Below are 18162 nucleotides of genomic sequence, written 5' to 3'. Positions count from 1 at the left end.
ATTCACTATTCTGAACAACTACTCATGATAAATACAAGCAATTTTAAGACATCACAGTAAAATCACTTCTTACGGGACCAATGCACCAGCATAAACACAGAACATGTAATTTAAAAAACACAGCAGAAAACTGTGTAGAGAAACTAGAAAAATATTATTAAACAAAATACCACTAACTATTAGTTAAAATGATTAAATGAGTCAAAAACTTTTCCAAACCTCTAAGGGCTTCTCCTATTATAAACCTTATAAGTCTCAGTCACTGAATAATTTGAAGATCAGTTTTCTATAAAACTGCCTACTTCAAAAGTAAATGGAAAGACACTTTGTTCTCACATATTCCTCCTCATACTCCCAAGTGGGTGTGGGGGAGTGGGAGTCCCTTGCTGCTCATCTTGGGCAGAACAAATAATCATGTGCAAAAAAAATATGAAAAGATGATAATATAAGAAATACTTCTCCTTCTAAACAAACACAAGAAATGTCATGAATGACTTTCACATTTAGAAGATGTAATATTTCACAAATATTTCATTTTTGTCAATGTGCTGGGTGGTATTAGGAGAACCATAGCTCACTGGTGTTTTACTCTGTAACATCCTTCCCTGGCTTACAATGTGAGAGCTCCAGCGAAGAAGTAAATTATAATAACAGTACTGCAAATGAAAGAAGAAAGATGTACCTGTTTTCCCTCCCTTGCCTTTTGGTCCTTTGCTATTGTAGCTAGAACAGTTGCAGCTTGCTCCCCTCCCATCACTGATATGCGAGCATTTGGCCACATATAAAGAAATCTTGGACTGAAAAACATGCATTAAGTATTAAAATTAGACAATGTATAATTTCATGGTAAAGAACTAATTCTCACTCAGATGCATTTTATGCATGACAGTCTTACAATTCATTGGTTTTCAAAGAATGCAAATTAACATTTTCGATGCTTGCAGCATTATGTTTGAAAATACAAAAATTCTGCTTGTTTCCTATATTCAAGCACCTTAAAAATTAATTTCCCTCGTTCTTGTGTCTCTTCAACTCACAGCCCCCCAGGAACATTTCTATTTAAAATATCACTGACAACTTCAGTAGTATCAGGGACCTTCAAAAATAATTAAAAAATATTTATGAGTCATGTCCAACAGGTCACAAAAATAAATCCTTAGAAGTTTTGCAAACACTGCTCATAAAATCCAGACTTGTTAAAGTGAATGAAGATTTTTTTATTCAAGCCAGTTCTCTTCACATGAATGCAGAATAAAGGACTAGCCCATACCACCTAGCGATTGTTTAGGACTGTTGATTTTCTGACCCAGGAACAATAACGGGAGAAAAGCACGTCAGCAGGTTTACACATTAGAAAATCTCTTCTGTCACATAAATTAAGGTTAATCATGAGCTTAACTGTCTCTGCAGGTTTGTATGGTTGTTTTTTACTTAAGACCACATTCTATGAGAATTCTTTTGTTTTCCTAGGAGTACAACTTCTGCAATAATTAAAATAGCTTTTCAGATTGGTACTTTAAGGTTAGAGTATCTTAACTTAGTGCTATGTCCTGTTGTAATTTGAAGTAACACTTACCTGTATGCTCTTCCACACATCCCATAGTTTCCAGCACCATAAGAACCACCGATAATGACTGTTATCTTAGGTACATTGGCACAAGCTACAGCAGTTACCATCTTGGCACCATCTTTTGCTATCCCTCCAGCTTCATATTCCCTACCAACCATGAAACCTAATGAGTTACATGATGAAAAAAAGGGTTAGTAACTTTATACTATCACACTTTGCTGTACTTTCTAATATGCAATGTAGAGCACATCCAAAAAAAAAAAAAAGTAAGATGACAAGAACGAATCATCAATAACTCAAGCCTTCACAAGCTGCAGCCAGACTGATTCCAGAAGAGGCTGGAGATGTAGATAAAATAAAGCACACAAGATGCTTTCTAAAACTTATAGCCTTAACAGTTAACAGCAAAGCCTACAGCATAGTTAAACTTCATAATACTGCACTTACCTGTAATATTCTGCAAAAACACAATGGGAATATTTCTCTGGCAACACAATTGGATGAAATGTGTACCCTGTGGGGAGGAAAAAAAAAGAAGAAAGGGTAAGCCTTTAAGTATTAGATCAGTGAAGCCATTACTACCACCAGCATTTTGAAGTATGTGACAGTCTCCTTCCACTGAAGTCCATTGGAGTATCTGTATCATAAAGTGATGGCCAACTTCTCCATCCAAAGTAAGCTGCAAAAGATAATTCAACTCTAGCAGAAGTAAGAAAATGCCAAAAATACCAAGTTGAAATAAAAAATACTTAAGGGTATTCCCTTAAGTATTACTGTTTGTACTGAGAAGTTCAACTGTTTTGACTTGGCCAATATGCAGTTAAACTGTAGACATCTTCACAATGTGGCATCTGACAGTTTTGTAACACTGTCATGGAACTTGGACAACTGATCACAAAAAAAATCTCCCCATTTCCCTTATAAAAGAAAATTATTCTTTGAAACTGAGCAAGGCTCACATACATTATTTGCTCCTGGCCCTGCCAATTGCTACAACATTCTTTCCCCTTTTCTCAGGACAAAATCCCCCCTCTGCATTTTCTGGGAAAGACAATTTTTCTAACAAAGATAATAGCAGAATCCAAGCTTCATTTTCAACTAAGCATAATCTAAAACAATACAGTTTCTCCACTTATTTACACGTTGTTGATATAATTGACAAAAAAAAAAGGAAAAAAAAATATCACTGCAACTGAGAAAAAAACTAACCTCTTCACAATACAAAACCAGCAACATTTAGAAAAAGGACACACACAAAAAGAGAAAAATAATGAAACAATCTTTAGCTAGCTTTTTCAGAGAAGCACTCAAAAAAACAGTGATCTTTGGACAAAGATCACAGTACTTTTGCCATTTTTTTTTCTTTAAGTTTCCAACTCACTATAAAAATTTAAAAAATATTTTGTTAGATTAGGAAGCTTACAGATGCAATGTCATGAATACAGCTAAATAAGTGAAACTTGATTATCTCCTCATAGAGTACCAATACGTCAGCATAAGTCAACAAACCAAGGGAGATTCCTTTCATTTTTTCATTGGTAGGAAAAAAATCATCAGAAAAATACTGGAAGTATTAGAAATACAGAAAGGATTATTTTCAAATTGGAAATACCTGTGATTAAGAAAACACTACCTGAAAACAACGCCACTTACTGCAGTGCTCCAAGTTCAAAGTGTTCTCCAGTACATAAAACTCAATTTTGTGTATTATTTTATGACAGCAATAAATCAAGTAAAATTACTTCCTTTCTTCAACTTCTTCATAAAGGCCTCTTTTTTCCTATAGATTTTTCATACTGATTTCCTAACCATTAGTTTGAGGAGCCTACTAACACAAAACTACCATATGTAATTGCTATTACAAAAAATTCAACTCATAGCAGTTCTTGAAAAAAATAACTAAACACAGAACAAGGTAAATAAACACTCTGTCATGCACAGTATCTCTTTACCATCTCCAATCCCCAAACCTCAAAGATGCCCTTTGATTCACAAAATAGGTACTATGTTTCACAGAGTTTGAGACCGTGTATGGTTTACTCATTAGATTAAGAGCTGCCACAACAAAGTATGAAAATAAAATCTTTGGCAAGTCAATGAGCTGAATATCGGAATCCAGGTTTGAAATTTTCCAGTTACTATCAAAACAATGATGTGATTTATTGTAGTACATCAGCTTGGAGTTCAGGACTTATAATCAACAGGCTTTTTGAAGTAATCAGTACGCATTTTTCTTCTAAGAGCTGTAAGTTTCAAGACATAATATTTCAACTGTGTTATAGTCAATCAAATTCAAATGCTGTCTTTATTTTACTATTGACCTATTTACTTCATATCAGAAAAACCTAAAGAACAAACACTAAAATAAGGTCAATTATTTTTAGTTTATTAAGCTATTTCTTATTTACATGATAAATTTGCGGACAGTCCACTTTCCTTATTTAGAAAAAGATCCACATTTCAAGAGCAAATTCTTCAACTTGAGGTTTGTTTCTCAGTGGTTAAGATTTACCTTTTTTGCTGACTCTGAGAAAAGAACTCCGTTGTTTCCAATAATTCCTACTGGGTAACCAAATATTCTTGCAAATCCTGAAGAGGACAGGTAAAATTACAAATTATGATAATTATGATGTATATTTATTTTACTGTAGCACAAAAAGGTAACACTTTCTCTTAATAACAGGAAGTGTTATTCTTTTAAGGAAAAAAACACCATTAAAAAACACCATCGGGTAATCCAAATAAAATGAATATAAGTATAAAATCAGTGGGAGTATACATAGAGTAATTGTATTTTTAAATACCTGTGATTAAAGTATCCCCATACAAGGCTTTGAATTCATCAAATTTACTTCCATCTACAATTCTAGCAATAACCTTAAGAAAAAATAGAAAAATAGAATGAAACACCTAATCCTTCATAGTTTATAATTTTTTTTTATTTTTTTTTTTAGAAAGAAAGAAGATGGTAGCATCTTGACTTAAAATTACTTAAAATGAATGCTTTCCAGTCAGAAAATATCAAGCAGTCCGCCATGTAAGTAGTCTGGATGGCAAGCAAAACCTACTAACTTTTTAAGGTGTAACTTCTCTACATGCTTATAAAAAAAATGGAATTTCAAGGCTAAGACTATTGTAACCAAGCAGTTGAAATAAACAGAAAGAAAGTTTTTTTTCTGATTAGTTCCATTTCAAAGAAGAACTGGTACCTCTGGTTATATTAAACATTAATCAATAGGTTCACATTTATAAAGAGAAAAATATATACAGCCATGAGTCACTTTCTTAGAGATAACTACATTTTCATCTCTGCTTAAGTTTTTGACATACAAAAATAATGAAGATTTGTCCTGAGGTTTCTCTGGGATGCAAAGGAGCATTTTAAATAAACATAAATCTGTTGCTAGCAACATGTTTGCCAGAAGATATTTATTTCAACTTTAAAAGAGCATAAATCCAAGCTGGGGATTTATTTATACTCCAGTGTTCCAGCGTATAGTTCAAGTAAGACTCAATAAAAGTTTTTTTTCCTCTTACTGCAAAATAAATCATAGTAATTTCTGATAAAATATTTTAAGGAAGGTATACACTAAGATTTTTTCTAAAATAAATACTTGGTTTGTAGTAGGAAAAGCTCTGTATATGTTACCTGTGCAAAAAATCAGAGTGTGGTTACTCTCTGCGTGTATGGAAGCAAATAATTACAAGAGATTTGCAGTAGAGTACAATAGTCTCCTCACATGGTTGGAAGAGCACTGAATTGTTTAGGATGCTTATACTCCATCGATCTTTAAATATTTGATCTTTATTTTCTCTAGACTAATAGAAGAAGAAAGCTGTCATATCACTTGGCAAGTCTATAGAATCTTTAGCCAAAAGTTCACTATTTCTTGGATTTTTTTTCACCATTCTATCAATCTCTTATCTTTAATTATCCTTCTTAGAAGTATAAATAAAATGCATTATGTTTTCAACATGTCGTTGTCATTGCAATGGATCTGTTAGATAACAACATCCAGAAATACATTAAAAAATATATAATATTTAAATATTCACTATATGCCATAAACCAAATTTCTGCAGACAAACTATGTGAATATAAAGAGTGATTTCCTACAAGAAAACATAGTACATGTATATATTCTATTTCTGTTTATACCTCTTTGACATCAAAGTTTCTTTTTAGCTGGTCACCAACTATTCCATATATTTCATCAGCAGGAAATAAAGGCTCTTCTGATGGTTCTACAGTCACCTGTAGCAAGTTAACAAAACAATTTTCACAACAAAGTCATTATTATTCTACATTATGATTTAGAAAAAAAAAAAAACACCACTTAGAGTTTAGACTGCATTCAACAGTCTTCTCTTCGCCAGTCACAGCCACAAAATGTCTGTACTAGCTTGACTTCCTTCTGCATGAAGATCAAGTTTCTTAAATAGAAGAATGATAATTTCTTCTCACTTACTGCAACAAAGGTGAGGGCCTTTGTTTTTATTCCTGTGTATGCCTCCACATGTGCTCCACATTAACAACTTCTTCCATGTCATCAAAAATTAAGCATGTCTTCCCCTTTCCTTTTTATTCCCCTATGCCCTATTAGACAGGTAGTATTCTGAAAAAACAAGGATTTCTGCAATTCCACTAAATACAGTATCTTGGCTTCCTTCAGCTGCAGAGATTTTACCTCCAATTCACCCTATGTTTCCCCCAGCATAGGTTAAGATAATTTCTCCACTATATCATAGTTGCCTTTTTTTCTTAAAAGAATTTTTTAGATCAGTAACAATACGTTACAAAACCTAAGGTACCAAAAAGAAATAAAGTAGCTTTATCTCACGTTTTACATCTTTTGTTAATAATCTCAAAAAGATGTTCAAACAAATGCTTTAGCAATTACCAAATTTCAAGTCCATGGGAATGACCATGTAAGCTTAAAATTAAATGCAGCACCTGGCAAGAATGAGTTCATCCTAAAGTGCAAATCTGTGATTCTGAAGTGCTATTCTAGTTATAGTGCATGTTTCACTCTTGCATGCAATCCCAGTGGTTTCACTGGGAATGATGTAGTAGGAATGTAATTAATTGCAGAACTGAAGCATTAGACAAAACATTAAAGACAAGAATCATAAATTCTACTTACAAAGTGTTTAAAGTCAAAGACAAAAAAAATATGTTGTATAATCAGGGTCAGAAGAGCATTCATCCTTTAAAAAATGAAGTGTTTTCCGAGAATGTTCTATATACTTACATCTATTTTCTTCTGGAGATTTAAACTTCTTACAGCTTTCCTTGCTAGATGAAGTGCATGACTGTCATCCAAAGCATAATGATCTGTTACACCAGATTTTCTGTATTTAAATGATAATAGGAATATAAAGATTTTTTAGAAAATCCAAGAATGAAAATTAAAGTTTTTAAAAACCTTCAAACCTGTTTATTTAAAATATAGATGCTAAAACACAGCTCTGCATGTTATCTTATAAAATTGAATTGAAAGTAAAACCCATGTCTGAACTTTTCTTTTAAACGGTATCAGACAGGATACAAAATGGTAACTCTGGTAAACCCAAAATCTAAATGACAATATAAAAAATGGCAAACATTGTTCAAATGGAAATGAAAATTAATTTGAAGTTATAAAGAAAAAAAATAATTAAAAAAAATACTATGAACTGCCCTTGAAGAGAATTCTTCAGTCATTTCAATAAACTGAACTAAAAATTAAGCATTTCTTGTACAGCAGTACCTAACTTTTTAAAAGCACCCCCTAGTTTTTTTTTGTTTTTTTTTTTACTATTGTTTTCATTTTAGGAAACGCATTGAAGTCTTTGTTTTGATATGTATTCTCTTACAAAAAACACAGGCTATTTTGATTTTGTTTGTAGTAAGTTCCAATTGACATAAAATCTGCAAAAATACATTAGCTTTCTCAAAATTTGTTATTCTAATAGCACTCAGCATACAACAATAGCAAAGTCGTCCATGTTGTGAATGATGTTGCAGTATGTTAGATACACACTTAAGTATTTTAAAGCAGTAAGTGAAAGAAACAAGACACTACTTGGAGTAACACAGACTAACTACGCTACTCTAACAACAAAATTATCCACCAGTATCAGATAATGACAAAGCAAATATTTAACTTTTATAATCTAAATAATAACAAAATCAATCAATAAATAAACCACTCTAATAAAGCTTAAAGGATGGAAAAAAATAACTCCAGGAAAATATTTCTTTAAACCTGCAGTGAAGATCTGCCCCTCCAAGATCCTCTGCTGATACTTCTTCACCTGTTGCTGCTTTAACCTACAACAAGAAAAGGAAAACGAGCATTAGAATTGACACTTGTCTAGCATCAATATTTATATAGACTGTTATAACAATAAAACCGTACTTTGCAAAATATTTCTTCACTAATAATATTTTCTCAGTTACTCTCCCTCAGAGCACTTCAAACACGACAACTCAGAATCCTGCCAAAATTACTTAATTTTACTGACTTTGTATCTTTATTATCTAATATTTATTTGTAGTTTTTATTGGGAAAGATTTTCCATTTACTGCAGTATCTGTTGTTGTGTCTATTATTAGTGTGGTCATATTTACATACCCCTTAGGTTTATGAACATGCATTTTCACAAAATGATTTTTAGCAGTTAACAAATGCAATTTGAAATGTTATACATCCTGCATTTTTTCAAACAACAACAACAAAGAAAAACAATACCCAGCTGACACTGTGCGTTTTGATTCCGCTTAGTTTGTTTTCTCTACACAAACTTCTGTAAATTTTAAGTTACTTATTTAAGCACTAATCATAAAACAATCATTATTAGTTTGTACTTCCTAGATCTTCCATTACAAACACAATAATTTAATAACAATCATTTTCTAAGAAGAGTGCATCAATGGCATAAAACTGTTTGGATTAACTATGATGTCTCCATAAAAATAACTGGAATGCATGATCTAAATCCTATCAAATTATAGACCTGACAGGATAATTTAAGAGTGACTGAATTCCTTCTTAAAATAAAGCAGTATCATTTTCTGCATGGTAAAAAAAACTTTTTGACGCAATTCCACTGAAATACCTTTCCCACAAGCTCTGCCATACTCCTTTGAAAAAGATTCCTTGCAAGCTAGTGAAACCATTATTCACCACCCACGGAGAGTACAGAGGTAGCAAAAGACATTAGGAAAGAGAAAACTATCACTCCAAACCAGATACCAGTTTCCAAGATTCATGATCATGGACTGTTGGGTTTTGAGTATCTCCAGCAATGAAGACTTCAAAACCTGTCTGGACAACTTGGTTTGGTGCATGATCACACAATCCTCACAGTAAAAATGTGTTTTATTTGTTTTTTTGTTTGTTTGTTTGCTTTTTTAATAATAATTTCCCATGTTTTAGTTTGCCTCTTGACCTGTCACTGAACTCCAATGAGAAGTCTGGCTTCAACACATTTATTCCCCCTGACCATGTAGTTATACACATGGAGAGATTCCCTTTGAGCCTTCTCTTAATGAGAATGAAACGTCTCAGCTCTCAGCTTCTCCCCATATTACAGATGCTCCAATCCCTTCACTGGATTTACTTTGTTTTTTTGTACTGGGAGCCCAGATCTGAACCCAGCACCCCAAACGTGCTGAGTAGAGGGGAAGGATTACCACCCCTGACTTACTGGAAATACTCTTCCCAAAGCAGCCCAGGATGTTGCTGGCCACCTTGCTGAAAGGACACAATGCTGGCCCATATTCATCTCGGTGTCCAGCACCTTCCCAACTGGTTAGTTCCTGGCCTGCTCTGGTGCAGAGGGTTATTTCTTCCAATAAGCATTCACCTTGATTGAACTTCAAGAGGCTCTTGTGAGTCCCTTTGTACAGCTTGTAAAGGTCCCACTGAATGGCAGCACACCTATCTGATTCATCAACCACTCCTCCCAGTTTTGCATTATTTGCAAACTTGCTAAGCCCAGCAGTTCAGCCAGTTTTCAATACACCTTACTGTCCATTCAGTTTGCTATTTCAGGAGACACTGTCAAAAAGCTCATCAAAGTGAAGATAAACAACATCTACTACTCTCTCCTTAGCCACTGAACCAGTCATCTTAGCATAGAGGGAAAACAGGTTGGTCATGCTTGATTTCCTCACTGAAAATCCAACCAGACTACTCCTGGTCATGTTCTTGTCCATAATATTTTCGGAAACAGCTTCCAGGATTATTTGCTCCTTTACCTTCCTAGGTATTGTGGCAATGCTGACTAGCCAGTAGTTATCTGGATCCTCCTTCTTGCCTGCTTTGCCACCTTCCAATCTCAGAAACCTACCCTGATCACCACAACTTTCAAAGTGTGACCATGCAACGACATCGGCCATATTCCTTAGGACTCATGGGTGCATCTCAACAGACCCCCTAGACCTGTCTATGTCTAAACTATTTACATGGTCCTTACCTTGACCCTCCTACACTACTCACCCTGGCCTGAGGATCCTGGAATTCCTGAACACTAATCTAACCAATGAAGACTAAGGCAAAAACAGCATTGAGTATCTTAGCCTCTTCCACATCCGTTGTCACCAGCTTCCCTATGCTGTTCAGCAGCAGGCTCCCATTTTCTCTTGACTTTCTTTTACTGCTGCAGTACCTATAGAACCCCTTCTTTCTGTGCTTCATGCCCCTTTCCAGATTCAACTCCAGGTGGACTTTGGCCATCCTAAATCCATCCTAACCTAAGGCCCTTGAAGAAAAGTGTGAGTCTTGGCCAAGTAAGTATTAGTCTTCTATACCTAAAAAGGGGACAATTTGCCACTAGAAAATAAAGAAATTCCATTCAAAAGTAGTTAATACAACTTTCTTCTAAATCTGGAGTGTCATTAGCAATTAAACACCTCTTTCAAAAAGTGGTAGTATGTAGTAAAAAGAAAGAAGATCAATTTTCCTCACATAAAGTGATAATTAAAAAAAAAAAAAAAAGGAAGTAAAAGAAAGCCCTTTGAAAACTGAATTATTTTGCCCTTTTTTGTGTGTCATTAAGAGGCCTATCCTTTAATTCAGATGGCATGTTTATAGATACACATCCTTCATTTTCTACACCATGAGGTTTTTCTTTGCATCTCAGTTCCTAATTTCATTTATTTAATTTATAATACTCTGAACTTCCAATCAAGACTACAAGCCCACGAACAAGAGATTAAAAAGAGGTTAATAAGAGGTACAGGAAAGGTCTACAGCAAACATATTCACGTACTTCTGGGTAAAATTTAAAAACAAAATCATCCAATTCATTTCATTTCATTACTATAACTAGAATTCCAAACACTTCAGACAAAAGGTTGAATTCCTCAGGCACTTTGAATGCAACTAAATTACAACTAATGAATATTACAGTTCCAAAGACATGTAGATTCACTGGACTAAAGTGCAAGCTTGTGAATAATCACTCATTTTGAATGATTACTATTCAAGTAAAAATATAAAGTTTCAGTATCTTGAGTAACTTAGAGGCCACTTACCTGTCTTTTAAAATACTTTAAGTAAATACTATAATCATATCATGTTTCTAGAACAGAAATACACATTTTCCCAAGCAGATGAGCTGATGTGCAGAAGAACTCCTAGCACATAAATCTACAGGAGTTTTGCACTTTTTCCCTTTTCACCAGGCTTCCCTTTACTTCAGAACACAGGAAGTAACACACTTTCCCTGGCGGAGGAAGGATCGTAAGTTTTGGATGAGATGGAGAAGCCTATCAATCAACATGACACCCTGAGCTATGAATCAGTATTGCCAAGGGCAAGGATATTGATTCCTCAACCTGGTCAAGTACAGAGGAATGGCTCTGTCACGTTACTACTCTGGTGGCACTGCTCCTCTTGTTTTTGAGATCTGTCTGCTTGTGAAGTCCTTACTCCTCACCTTCCAGAAAAGAACACTGAGGAAACTTGCACTTCAGACTTTGGACAACACATGCAATTATTTTTTTTATTTTTATTTTTTTAAGTGTACACATCCCAAGACTAATTATATCTATCATCAATTTTTTTCTTTCATTTCCTTAGGATGTTTTGTTTTAGGCAGGTGAGCAGAAAACTCCAATCCAATTCTTTTCATACAGGAACAACGTTTTTTGGGGAATACAGCATACACAATAATGGCTACAATATCTACTACAAGATGGAGTGGATATTTCTACGGGAGTCTGAAGTAATTTTGATACTTACAGAAAGGCAAGCAAAAAATTGTTAGTGAGAATATGAAAAGCTCTACCAAACAGGAAAGCTGACAGGTTGTGATATTAAAGTTTGATCTATACACACAAAGATAAAGATCATTACATCTGCAGGTTGCTAAGGAACAAATTAAATTGCAGGATAGTTGTGAAATCTTCCTCTGGAAGTGGTGAAAAGTTTTCTTCCCTTCTGACTTCACAATATCTACGCAGTCACTGCCTTGCCTTGGTAAATCTTCACTTTGAGACTTGACTCAGGCTAGCCTTTTTCAGCCGCCTAACTGGGCAAAAGTCTCCTATATGGTTTCTACATCTCAGTGATAAAGATGAATGACTTAAATTCCCTTACAATGTTAAAAGAGTACCATCCCCTTAGAATGAGAGCATCTGTTTTCCTATTTTTCAGCTTGCTGGCTAGTACTGGGTATTAGCTCTCTCATTTTGTATTTGCTTAATGCTGAAGCTTGAAACAAACTGCTTGTTTGGCTGGGATAGAGTTAATTTTCTTCCTAGTAGCAGGTATGGTGCTGTGTTTTGGATTTAGGATGACAATAATGCTGCTAACACATCAGCGTTTCAGTGGTTGCAGAGCAGTGCTCACACAGAGCCAAGGACCTTTCAGCTTCTTTCAGCAAAGGCACCCACCAGCAAGGAGGCTGGGGGTGCACCAGGAGCTGGGAGGGGACACAGCCAGGACAGTTGGCCCAAATGGGCAACAGGGATGTCCTGTACCATGTGGCATCATGGTACAGCAATAAAGCTCAGCAATAAAGCTGGGGGGAGTGGCTGTGAGGCATGGCTGCTGCTCCAGGACATTCACAGTGATGGTGTTTGTCTTCCCAAAAAACTGCCGCACCTGATGTGCCCCGCTTGCTTGGAACTGGCTGAACATCTCCCTGATGATGAGAAGTGGTAAGCTAATTCCTTGTTTTGCTTTACTTGTATGTGCAGCTTCTGCTTTACCTATTGAACTGGCTTTATCTCAACCCAGGAGTTCTTGCACTTTTACCTTTCCAACTCTCTCCCCCGTCCCACCTGGAGAGATCAAGCAGCTGTGTAGGGCTCAGCTGCCTGCCAGGTTAAACCACAACACTCCCCCAGGACACATGGCTTGGTGTACCCAAGGGGTCCCCTCTGGCTCTGATGAACCTTTCCAGCTTTAACAGAGCTCCAGGCAGAATCACTCAAGGTGCACCATGCTCCCCAGTGCTTTCCCCTGTGGAAGTGCTGTCAGAAAAGGAAGGTTTGCTCAGGTCTTTCAGATTTACCAACAGAGCTTCTGCAACAAATTACTCTGAACTTGAGCAAGCCCCAGAGGCTGTAATGCAACTTACCGTGCCACTGTCTAAGCTAATGAACAGTGCTGGGCCTAAAAGGACTTCGTGCCTAGACAACTCAGGTGTTCCTGCAGCCAGTGGCAGTTATTTGTAACATGATAAGCAAGCTATTAACAGTCAGATGTAAAAACTCATTTCTTTCATCCTAGTAATTTCTTTATTTCAATAAAAAAGATACATGAATCACCCAGTGTTACTCATGCAACTAATACCAATATTCTCAACTAATATCTTCATTCATATGTATGCCTCCTTTCACAAAGACATTCCTAATATCTAAATTACTGTGATAAATTTACAGAACATTACTTCATTTTGAGGGGGAATTTGTCTTTGTTTACCTAAAAACCGCATGCTGAAAAAGACTAACGCAAGATAAAAAGGAACAGAGACATATGTAACACATTTGAAACAACAATTAATGCCAAATAAATTCTATCAGCAAATGAGCAATAAGTTAATTAGCAATAAATGGCATAGTTGCTATTATTTACTGCATTTGCTTTTGCTGATTACTTTGTTGTTCTTGTTAACTTGGAAAGTCTCCATTATAATAATAAAATACTTCACGTTAAATACATTATTTTATTAAGGTAGGCAACAAAGTATGCTCGTACTAATAGGTATCCCCACACACACACTTTCATTGTCAGTTACACTCTGAATTTATTTAAGATGTTCTAGAACAATAATTACTATTTAACAGCCATAGCAAAGTGTGTTTGAATAACAGGTTGTTTAGTTTCTTTTAAGATGCACAAGAACTTTACTTCCATCTATACATAGAACTTGGAAAGAAAAAAGTGTATAGAACAATAAATACACTTTTAGGATCAAGACAAAGCCAAAAAAAAAAAAAAAAAAAAAAAAAAGCAAGCAAACAAAAAAACACAAGAAAAAGAATAAAATGCAAAAATATATTATGGAAATTAAAGCAATACTATACAAGTAAACACTGAATGGCATCACAGGGTAACTTCTTCAAGCAACTTAACTTCTTTAAGGAAATTAACCCAACCATGCTTTAGAAACTGCTCAACAACAAAAGATGTCCGTGTTTGTTTTCCCATAGTTCGTAGGATCTGCTAAATTTTTCGCAGTATCATAAGCGGTGGAAAGAAGTGAATTCCAGCAGATTCCCCTGTCTCTGTTACTACAGAATAGAGTGGAGCAGTATCCTCATTAACACTGCTCTTTAAAAGTGATTTCTCCTTTGCTCAGGGTGGAAGGACTTTTTCCTAGACATTTGATTTGCTATTGGCTCTGTCAAAGGAAACACCCTTAATAGTTTCCAAGCCAGTATAACTAAAACAGAGACAACACGCTGCCTCAGACCAGTTTGTTCAATGAGAACTTGACTATTTCAAAGAAGCAAGTTTATCCAGTCAGGTTTCACCTAGACTGGTTATGCTGAGAGCTGCCTTACCAGCAGCCTTACCTTATCTCTAGCACTAATGTAACACTTATTACACAAGATTATTTTTTCCTCATAAAGCTTATGTTGAGTAAAACAATACTTGTCAGGAAAAAAAATGGGATTTTTTCAGTATAAAATCAAGCCTATGCTGTAACATACACTGTTTTTTAAAAAACACAAACCCACTTAAACACTCCCTTTCCTGTTGTAGCCAAGCTATCATAATTTTCAAGTCACCTTATGCTGCAGTATTTTGCACGGCCACAGATTCAACTGTGTGTTCCACAATAAAAGCAACTTTTAATTCACCAGAGTTCTTCAGGCATGCTTCTTTAGAAATAATTTTCTTACTAAGAAGGTAGAAAAATGATGACAAACTACATAATTAGTGCATCTCTTTTGTCTACAAAATAACATAAAATATAGCCAATTAGTGCATCTGCTTAGTCCATCTAGTTCTCTGATCTAGACTCTGAGATATAACACACAGTTGTAATTATTTATTTATTTATTTATTTATTTTATTATTTCAGGTCAAACCGAGAGACTATTTAACTGAATATAGAAGGCATTCCTACCGTTTAAAATGTGCATAGAAATCTCAAAGTGGTACTATAAAAACAGTTTAACAAAGTCTAAGTTATATATATACACATTGAAAAGTTTTAATTAGAAAAGTTTTAATCAAGGATATAAACATTCAGATATATTTAAAAATGCAAAATTACTTACAGACGATCTGGAAACATCTCACCAAAATTGATCTGAATAGTTCAAGTAGCACAATTGTCAGCAGTGCAAAATTTTTTGGCTATGTTACTAAAAACTTCTCTATGCTTACCAGTGGTGGCCCTCCCAAGAATATTGTTCCCTGTTTGCCGACAATAATGCTTTCATCAGCCATTGCAGGTACGTATGCTCCTCCTGCTGTACAGGATCCCATTACTACTGCTATCTATTGGGAAAACAAAAAACACAAGTAAATAATTGTCAAGCCTTTTAAAATGAATTGCACTTCCATAACTGTATATTGTATTGATTTGAATAATTTCTGGGACAGTACTACAAGATTACTTTTGACTGGCTGGGCAAAAATATTATTTAAGTTTTAGCTTTTCTTCCAAAAACAAGGGAACATCTTTAGTTTTCAACCCATCTTCTTCAGGCCCCCCTGCATGAAATTTCATATATGAAATGCCATATGCCACGTATGTGAAATATTTGAAGGAACTAACATTCTATAGTGGAATATGTCTTTACCAGTGAACTGTTACAGGTTGAAAGCTAGAGTTTGCTCCTGGTATTTACAACTGAGGGTATCAGTTGTTGCTTATCGGTATAATTTCACCACTGTTAGCAGCCTTCAAAGAACATTTCTTACATCTACTAGTACATAACTTCAGTTCTTCAATGGATCAACTAATAGCCAACACATTAGCTCTGCCCCTTCAAGGTGTGTTGTATAACTCACTGTCATCTTGAGCATAAATAATTATTTCATTCTTATGCCAATTTTGAGACAAACATCTAAGCAATGCACATTTTCTACCACTAATATTTGGGTGACACTTTTACAAAATTGACTGGATTTCAGTAATTATGAATAACTGCAGCAGCAAGTGATCTTGAAAGTGAAGTTCCTCTCTTAACTTTTCCTTCAGCAGAGATCCTCTAAGAAAGCTAAAGACATTTTCAAAACAGTTTGTAATGAAAAAAAATTAAATGCTCATAATGAAAAGGAAGACGGAAAGAAAATAATTCTCTAAATGCTTCCTTCCATGACCACAAAAAAAAAAATCTGAAGCACAAAATAACATTGTTTTGTGAGAACTTTGTTTTGATATATTTCTGAAATGACATCAAGTAGTGTTCTGTGTTAAATGGTAATTTAAAGGTTGCTGTTAAAAGAAAAGAGCACACACAGAAATAGAACATCCAAGTTCTAGTGCATTTTCTGTACCTAAAGAAGAAGTAGATGAAATTATGTTAATCTCTAACCCCAAATCAAACAGCTTCTTCAGTTAACAGTTTTCAGTTTCTTAAACTATATTCAGTCATGTGATTGATCTGCAATTGTGCATAGAATAAGTATCTCCAGGTAAATACAAACATCATGTAAGCCTCTGGAAATGGGAGAAACTTGGGGGAAAAGTTAATTTTCTTTATTCCCTAGGTTTTCTGTTTTTTCTCTAAGTTTTTTCTTCTCTCACGCTCATGCTGAAAAAGGTGGCTGCATTTAAACTGTCATTCAGGTGTTACTTCTTCCAAAGCTACATAGGAAAATCACAACCTATCTGTCAAAAAGCACAACCTCAAACTTTCCAACCAACGTGCTACTTCCTGACTTCATTCTTTGAATTACTGCATTGAAAACTACTTAAAAGAGCAATATAGATCAACAGTTCTGAATGCACACAGTTATTTTATACCTACTGCTCAGCTCCCCTATTGTATCCATGCAGCTTATGAGTATGAGAAAGCCTAAGAAGTGGCTAATGGGAAGCTAATCACATCTTTCTGATTCACAGCTATATAGACATCAATGCAATTTAAAGCTGCAGTAGGAGTATAATAAATTAGTCACAGGTAAAAGCGGAGGGGGAAATTAAAAGCTGCATAGGTAACTGGTTAAAAAAAAAAAAAAAAAAAAAAAAGCAATCACTTTAAGGTCAAAATTGAGAAGAGCTTATGAGCTGATGAAACAGATGCTCAGCCAGGCCACAAAAAGTAACAGCAGATAGAAAACTAACAACATCCAAACTCGCTTGTCAGAATAATTAACCTGAACAGGAATCAGAGGCAGCACTATTTCCTAATAACATTCCCTAATGCAACATCCTCTCAGACAGGGAAGACTATTCTAGTTCCCTGTATCTGCTAGCACAGAATCAGTAGCAGATTACAAACGTTTACTGTGCTTTTTTGAAATGAAACAAAGGATAAAAACATCCCTCAAATAAAATACTCTTATTAGATATTTTATATGAAGGAATAGTTTCAATGATTTTTTTTTTCTCCAATTTTCCATAAATATTTTAATAAAGTTAAATTTTCATCAGTGTCATATCAAGAAAATTACTTTCATCAGTGTCATGCCAAACAGCAATATAAGTGTATTATTAGAAGACAAATTCTTCCCATGCTTCTTTTTGATTGTACAGGGGTACAGTGCTACTCTAATTTAATACTACATGGTAATCAAAACAACGAATTCAGCTTGATGAGGAATTTTGCAAATACCTGAACGTTTCAACATGTACCAGAAAAACTGCTAGGGATAGGACTTTCTAGCAAGGTGCTGCATAACCTCAGTAATTTCAGCCTTCCAAACAGGGTTTGCATACCCATCTTCAACGTAGCATCTAAAAATCACTAATCCCATACTAGATAATGATCGGAGTCTCCAGTTAAAAAAAAAAAAAAAAAAAAAAAGTTCACCAAAACTTCTCTTAAAAGAATTCAGTACAACAGCCATGTGAATGCTTCTTTTGACAACACACTGGCTTCCTGTTCCACAAAAATGGTGGGAACAATTTTATTCATATACATACATCTAAAAGTACAACCTAGACACATCAATGACTCCAGTGAATGACCA

The 18162-nt window shown here is 34.9% G+C and overlaps 1 protein-coding gene across 1 annotated transcript in view; it reads right to left on the bottom strand.

Annotated features, from left to right (window-relative positions):
- Positions 1 to 18162, bottom strand: part of MCCC2 (methylcrotonoyl-CoA carboxylase 2) — a 39220-nt gene that overhangs the window by 9614 nt on the left and 11444 nt on the right. Inside the window, exons 7-15 of the mRNA XM_032206013.1 lie at positions 15406 to 15519; positions 7819 to 7883; positions 6823 to 6922; positions 5730 to 5825; positions 4375 to 4447; positions 4083 to 4159; positions 2018 to 2084; positions 1577 to 1733; positions 683 to 797 (exon numbers count right to left, since the gene is read on the bottom strand). Coding sequence (XP_032061904.1) covers positions 683 to 797; positions 1577 to 1733; positions 2018 to 2084; positions 4083 to 4159; positions 4375 to 4447; positions 5730 to 5825; positions 6823 to 6922; positions 7819 to 7883; positions 15406 to 15519 — 864 coding nt within the window. The remainder of the gene's footprint in view (positions 1 to 682; positions 798 to 1576; positions 1734 to 2017; positions 2085 to 4082; positions 4160 to 4374; positions 4448 to 5729; positions 5826 to 6822; positions 6923 to 7818; positions 7884 to 15405; positions 15520 to 18162) is intronic.

The sequence above is a fragment of the Aythya fuligula genome, chromosome Z, assembly GCF_009819795.1.
Source record: "Aythya fuligula isolate bAytFul2 chromosome Z, bAytFul2.pri, whole genome shotgun sequence".
Taxonomy (NCBI): Eukaryota; Metazoa; Chordata; class Aves; order Anseriformes; family Anatidae; genus Aythya; species Aythya fuligula.
Note: the sequence above shows the minus strand (reverse complement) of the source record. Positions and strands in the feature narration are given on the sequence as shown.